Here is a 7,267-nt window from a genome sequence, read left to right as displayed (position 1 = left end):
ATAGAGGCCTAGTCCAAGACCTTGTTGCAAATCCCAGCCCACATAAGCCTAGCCTATAATGCCTAGCATAGGGCTTGTTTTCGCGGTACCCTGACCATTAAAAATTAGCAGACGCAATGGAAGCGTTGTTCACGGCATTGGACTGCAGCGAAAAATGATTCCCCCATCATTAATGGAACAGGCCCACGTCACGCTTGGCTGACTAGTTTTGATTTACATTTCGCAAGTCTAGTGCCATGCGCAGCAAAAGTCTATTTCTAGTTTTGTTTTAAAATGCATTTCAAACCAGGCTGGTTTTTGATTTACGTTTTGGAATAGAATTTGGAGAGGGCGTTTGATCAAGTTAGACCTACGTTTTGAATTTGAATTACATTTTAAAGAAATTAGAACTACATTTTGGAAAATTTGAACTACGTTTTCAAAAATTAGAACTTCACTTTGGGAAACTAGATCTACATTTTGAAAAATTTACGCCTACGTTTTGATAAATCAGACATTGAATTTTGCAATTACATTTTTATTTTAACATGGACTTTTGCTGCGTATGGCACCCCATACAGCAAAGACTGCAAGACTGTAAATTACTGCCCTTACCACTAATAAGGCACGTCGCATGGATGGTGCTGTTTGTTAAGAATGTGTTCTAACCGAAGGTCGTGGGTTTGAAAACCGAGTCTTGGTATTCATTGTTTTCAAATTTTAAGACATTTTATTTCTTTTTCAATTTTAGGACATTTTAATTTTGTACAAATGAACATTTTAAATATTTTTTTTGTTCTCTGATAAATAATAGGTGAATAAAAATTCTAATTATTAAAAAAAAATTATCTTATTAGCTCTTCCTAAATATCCAATATAATAACTTGTACGTATTTAAGCGTGTAGAAACGCGCGAACGTGTGAGCTGTGGCTCTTTTTTTAGACAAACACCTATTCTATGCCCATATTATAGTCGTTAGAGTAAATCCTTGCAGAGTCACTAGCCCAGTTTCTGTAGCGTGAAGCGGATGAGAGTGTGATACTCCCCCTGGGTTTCACGTTAGACAGAAGGTTGTTGTTTGCCTTACTGTATCTCGAAACCCCCTATCCTGAAAAAAAAAAAAACCAAAACTTTGCATACCTTCTAATTATGATTTTAAATGTCCTATTTCAGCCTTTAAAACATTGATTTGTTGAATATTTTAATGTCGGGTCTCAAAAGGTTAAACATGTCACATTTTTTTTGTTATATTAAATTAGATAGTCTGTACAGGACTCTGGTTATTTTTCAATTAAGTCAATTGAATTTTTTTTCTTGCGACTAAAACTGACCCCACTTCGTAAACCTCATAATGATACCTAAATTATGTAGAGCACTTTGTCCGTTTCTCTTGTGAAAGGGATTGCCACCTCTGATTAGTACAGTCATTAAAGTCGCTTTGACAATCCCTGGTCTATGTACATGAGTCACACAAAACGTTCTTATAACGTTCGCGAACGTTGTAGTATGTCACAGCTTAACGTTCACACAACGTTGTAAGAACCTTCAAACGGTGTGATGACGTGAAATTAGGTTATAAGTACGTACATAATTATGGTTCTACACAATAACGTTTTTATCACCAAACTGTAACGTTCTTATAACGTGCTTATAACGTATTATTGTTAGCTAATGCCAAGTTAAGTCTGTTTTCCATAAAAACCGCTACACTCTCGCAATGTAGAACCACTGCATTCCCATAGCTACACGCTATAACCAACAGCTTTCGCTGACGCTGGTTGGTCGGTGTAACAATGTGTAATGCAGCTTTTGTTTGAAATGTCAAAAATATAATAATCATCAGTAACAAAATACAAAAGCCTATTTACCGCAGGTTTCCCCAACCCCCATTTCTGCTATTTATTTGTTTAAATATTATCTGGCCTTTTGCTTTTAATTTACGCATTCATTCTCCTACAAGTGTTTGGTGTTTGTATAGTACATTTAAGACTATATTTTCATAGGTAGAACGTGTAAAAGGTTAATTTTGAAACTTGGTTTTCTCTTTATATTTTAACATACAATAAAGTTGATCGATTGATTGATTGATTAGCTAAAATATAGTAGTCTTGCAAAATTCCATCTGACTTCGCTGATTATCTCATGTTATATAAAATTAACTAAATGAGGGCGCCATCACATTTCAGGCGGGTCTAGATGAAATTTGCAAGGGTTTGCAAAATGAACAAAAACCATTTTTCGAAAGCATGAAAAGATCTGTCTTGCGAATGTTCATTTATGTCGCAAACATAGTGATTTTGTTTACCACAAATTTAAATTGTATTTATCATATTTACATTGTTAGCTGTCAGCCAAATTTTCCATGTGCTCTATTTCTTTTATTTTGACATCCTTTAATTTTTGGTCAGTTACCGTATGAATAACTCACTTTCATCTTCCGAAACAGTTAAAATATAACGTATCCACACAAAAAGTGTTTACGTTTATCGGTCAAGTACCATGGTTACGTTATCTCCCCCAAAGTACTTAATATTTCGTTTAGTCATACGAATAAATAAGCAAGCAAAACATTTTTAATGCACAGCAAAGACAGTTTTCAATTGACATTTTGTTGATATTGTGAATGAAATTTTCAACAGATTTGGACAGATCCTAGACTTAGTTGGGACCCGCTTGAATTTAATGAAACCGAATTGTTTGTTGCAAAACTTACCCAGATCTGGTGGCCACATCTCATCTACAACAATGAGTGAGTGTTTGCATTTTGGTCGAATTCGTCAATGTGTGATTTATATTGGCAAAATAATTTTAGTAGTTGTTGTAGTAGAATTGTAGTGGTAGTAGCTAATTATTTACACTTTACACTGACAAATAAACAATGAAAAAAAAAGTTGACGGTGACGGGAAGAGGCCAATAAGATGAACGGCCAATCCCAAATATCATAAGTTACAAACGAATAAGTTAATTTAAAAAAAAAACATTGTTATATTATTATATTATAATCATTACCATCACCGTCATCACCATCATGTCACCATCTCCATCATCATCATTTTCATCATCATCACCAATATTAAATCACCATCAACATTATCACCATCATAGTCTCATCTCATCATCATCCTCAACATCTTCATCATCATCATCATCATCATCATCGTCATCATCATCATCATCATCATCATCATCATCATCATTATTATTATTATTATTATTATTATTATTATTATTATTATTATTATTATTACAAAATATTTCCTTGTTATAATGGTGTTCTCAACAAAAACAAGAAATGTATTGTTATAAAATCTACTGGAATTTGTTTCAGTGCAAGTGGTACATTTCCAATCATTGGTAAATTCGACACGGAGGTTATAGACGCATTGATCTCTTCAAATGGAGAAGTGTCCGTGTCATTTCCCATCCAGCATATCACCTTTTGTGCCATATCAATAGGTAGATTTCCATTGGATTCACAAACCTGTTCGATTCGGATCGCACCCACTGGAGTGCCGTCTACAATTCTGAAACTGGATCGAGGAATAAATAATGGCTTGATACTCGATGCTGTGAGCGAAGAGGGTCAGTGGAATATTGTCGCCGGTCGCGTTTTTGCAGAGAGTGAAAACGGGAGTATTTATCCGGATGGAGGTGAAGTGGGGATTTCGTCGATTTTGTACGAAATAGACATATGTCGTAAACCAAACTATTACACTTTAACTATTACTTTCCCAGCAACGATTATTATGTTAATGTCGCTATTTGTGTTCTTTATTCCATGCGATTCTGGAGAAAGAATGTCGTACATAGTTTCTCTTGTTCTAGGAGTTATGATATTCCAGCTGTTCGTTGAAGAAACTCTACCGAAGGTGTCAGAGCGCCCTCTACTAGGTCAATATGTCACTAGCATTTTTGTGGTACAAGTTTTCATTGTATCAGGTTCTGTGGTGTCAGTTTGTCTTGTGAACAAATCAAACCGGCGTGTTTCTCCCCCTCTTTGGATCAGGCGTCTGGCCTCGTTCTGTAACCACTGCGTATGCTTTTCAAAACATAACACTACAGTCGATTCAAGTCCCAGTGGGGAGAATGATACCATGGCGACTGTCGCTTCCCCAGATGGCATGGTTTTATCTACGAATGAAGGCAATCATTTAGATGATTCCAAGAAACCTGGTAATGATAATAATATTCCAACGGTAAGTGTCTTAGAATAACTTAGTAGAGTAGAATAATATTTGTTATTTGCAATGAAACTAAATACTACAGAATTAAAGATTGGCAGAGACAAGAAATTGTTTTTAAGGAATGCATTCAGTATTCACAAAGGAAAGAATCAGGGGCAGATCCAGAATTTTCAAACGTGGGGGGAGGGGGTGGGTACAACATTTTCAGAATAGATGTGAGTATTTCAATACGTAATATTGATATGCATTGAACTTTTAAAATTTAGTGGTTAAGCCGGGGAGGGAGGTACGGTAACGTTTCCCCTACTGGATATGCGCCCGAGGATCTTATTTTAAAACGTTTTGAGAGTTAATTCCAATACTTAAAATATTTGTTTAGATTTTCTCTTTTATTATCTTTCTGGGTTATCACATTACTTTGATGTAATTTGTTGTGTACTTCTCCGTTCTTGAGTAATTTTGGATGAATAAGATAAACCATTAATTACGACAGTGCGCCAATTTGTGTCATAAAAATATTGTAAGAAAATTGGTGATAATTAAAAATTATAATAATAATGATTATGATTATCATTATCTATAGGCCTATTATAATTATGCTTATTTCAAGGCCTACGGACACAATGCAAAACAGAGGTACTCAATAAACGCTAGGGATTCGAAACCTACCAGTCTGTAAATCTCTAACAAAACAGATCATCAAATTTTCAATCATGCAAAGTGAATATTAATCCATATACCAGATTAATTGAGGGAAAAATAATGACTTACCTTTGGTTTTCCCTGAACCTGTAGCAGTCTCTTGTGCATTGTGTACTTCCGCATTCGCAGCAGTGACTTAGTTGTTTTGCGGTGTCACAACTTAAGGCACTACAGACGATAGTAGTACTAAATAATAGATAGGCATCGGCCAGTGACGTATTCTATTCATGCGGTGTGAAGTCACAAGTTTCAAAAACTTTTCAATGTGCAGTGGTGTCATTTGAGTTCTGCTTCCTAACTGCTTTTAAGCGCTGAGATGCAAACATAAACGTCTTTCCAAGGAAAATGATGAAGAGAAATAAGATTGTTCCCCATACCAATTAACACGTTGTGCTGTTCCACATCATTTTAGTGTGGTTATAAAAAAATTATATGAAACTAGTCCATTAAGCATGTTTTGTAAATCATAAAACATGGTTTGTTGGTCATCTAAACACTTCATTTCTGATATTCCGGAACTAAAAATAACTGAACGTATCTTCTTTTAGTGATGTCCATGTAATTCGTGACGTTCACATACTAGAGGAACCGAGCGAACCCTCTAGTTAATAAAATATTAATATTATATAGAGTAATTAGTAATAGGCCTACATAATGGAATCCTGGTGTTTTTACACTATGGGTACCGGAATAAAAACACATTGTATATATTTATTTAAAACATTTTTTCACAGGACTGTGAGAGCTGGCGGACAGTAGCCGGGGCATTGGACATCATTTTAGGATCACTGTCGTCGGTCTTCATCATCACTAGCATCTGTCTTATTTTGATTTATACTTGGTCAAATACATGTATCGATTATCGGAATGTATGAAAATATATTGATACACAGGAAATTGACTATTATCAATAATTGTAACTACTACCACTACTACTGCTACTGCTACTACTGCTACTACTACTACTACTACTACTACTACTACTACTACTACTACTACTACTACTACTACTACTACTACTACTACTACTACTACTACTACTACTACTACTATTGCTACTACTACTACTGCTGCTACTACTACTGCTGCTGCTGCTACTACTGCTACTACTACCGCTACCGCTACTACTGCTACTACTACTACTGCTACTACTACTACTGCTACTGCTACTGCTGTTGCTGCTACTGCTGCCGCTGCCACCTGCCGCTGCTACTGCTACTGCTAGCACTAAAGCTTGGTTCGCGCTCGTAGAAAAACTGCCACATTGCATCATAGAAATGCATCGAAAATGCTCTTCTGGTAACTACCAAATTAACCACAAACAACAGCAACATTATCATCATTAACTACAACAACGGCTCGCACTCGTAGTAAGAGCAGCAGTAACCAAGTGAGGTAATAGAACAGAACAGAGCACAGTAGCTCTATAAGTAGCAGTATTATCAGTAACAGTGGTATTATAATTTTTTTCGAATTCCAGTTTTCCGAGTTCACTTTGCCGAAAACTAGTTTACCGAACTATGGGCTGTTATTAATTTTTATGTTACTTTTAAATTTACTTTTGGCAAACTGTATTTTACAGTTTTTGAGTTAATTTGATCCAGGATTCGGCAAAATGGGTTTCGGCAATTTGGTCTAGATCCGTAACAGTAGCTGTTGCATCAACCACAAAAGCGACACAGAATGAATTTCATCCGAATAATGAGAGGGAGGTCGCGATTCGACGTTTTTACCTTTGGTTGAACGTTCAAGCGCCTTTCTACATTACACTTGGAATAACGTTTATTCTATGTTATTTATATATCTGTTGGATTTTGCAAAAGCAACAACTCAAATACAGCAACAGCATCATCATCATCATCATCATCAGCAGCAGCAGCATCAACAACAACAGCAGTAACTTCAATAATAAAAATTGTCAAAAGAAGTGAGGTATGCACTACATACCCTAGCCAGATTTCCGAAATTGCCAAATGCCAGTTTGCCTAATGCCCAATTGCCGACTCACAGCTGTGAAATCCAGTTTGCCGAATTCCAATTTGCTGTACCGTAACTCAGTTTGCTGAATGCTAATTTATACACACAATAATTTTAATACCGTATTATCTAAGATAATAATAATTGAGAGTGTAGTTTACTTTATATGGAAGGCCACTTTCATTAGTTTTTAAAATCACATAATAATATTGGTTTCCTTTTGTTTTTATAATAATGTATCAAAATGCATTATAATACAGTTAATGATTATCATTAATATTTAAATGCACCAAAAAGATCATAAAAAAACAACAATGCAATTCAATACACACGTCACAACACTTAATAACAGGATTAAAAGTATCAGTTACATAATTATTAATATTGAAATATAATTTATACAAAGTACGAACTTAAGCAAAA

General features: G+C 35.2%; 1 protein-coding gene across 2 annotated transcripts in view; it reads left to right on the top strand.

Moving 5' to 3' along the window:
- Window positions 1-5,764, top strand: part of LOC117113251 (neuronal acetylcholine receptor subunit alpha-3-like) — a 12,933-nt gene extending 7,169 nt beyond the window's left edge. For both annotated transcript variants that reach the window (XM_033256546.1, XM_033256547.1), the window contains 3 exons: window positions 2,620-2,729; window positions 3,310-4,177; window positions 5,602-5,764. In XM_033256546.1, the coding sequence (XP_033112437.1) occupies window positions 2,620-2,729; window positions 3,310-4,177; window positions 5,602-5,742 (1,119 nt within the window). In that variant the 3' untranslated portion in view covers window positions 5,743-5,764. The remainder of the gene's footprint in view (window positions 1-2,619; window positions 2,730-3,309; window positions 4,178-5,601) is intronic.
- The last annotated feature ends 1,503 nt before the right edge of the window (window positions 5,765-7,267 follow it).

Source organism: Anneissia japonica, unplaced genomic scaffold, assembly GCF_011630105.1.
Source record: "Anneissia japonica isolate Jap-2015-1 unplaced genomic scaffold, ASM1163010v1 scaffold287593_len981703_cov172, whole genome shotgun sequence".
NCBI classification, from domain to species: Eukaryota; Metazoa; Echinodermata; class Crinoidea; order Comatulida; family Comatulidae; genus Anneissia; species Anneissia japonica.
This window is presented reverse-complemented; position numbering and strand designations above follow the sequence as displayed.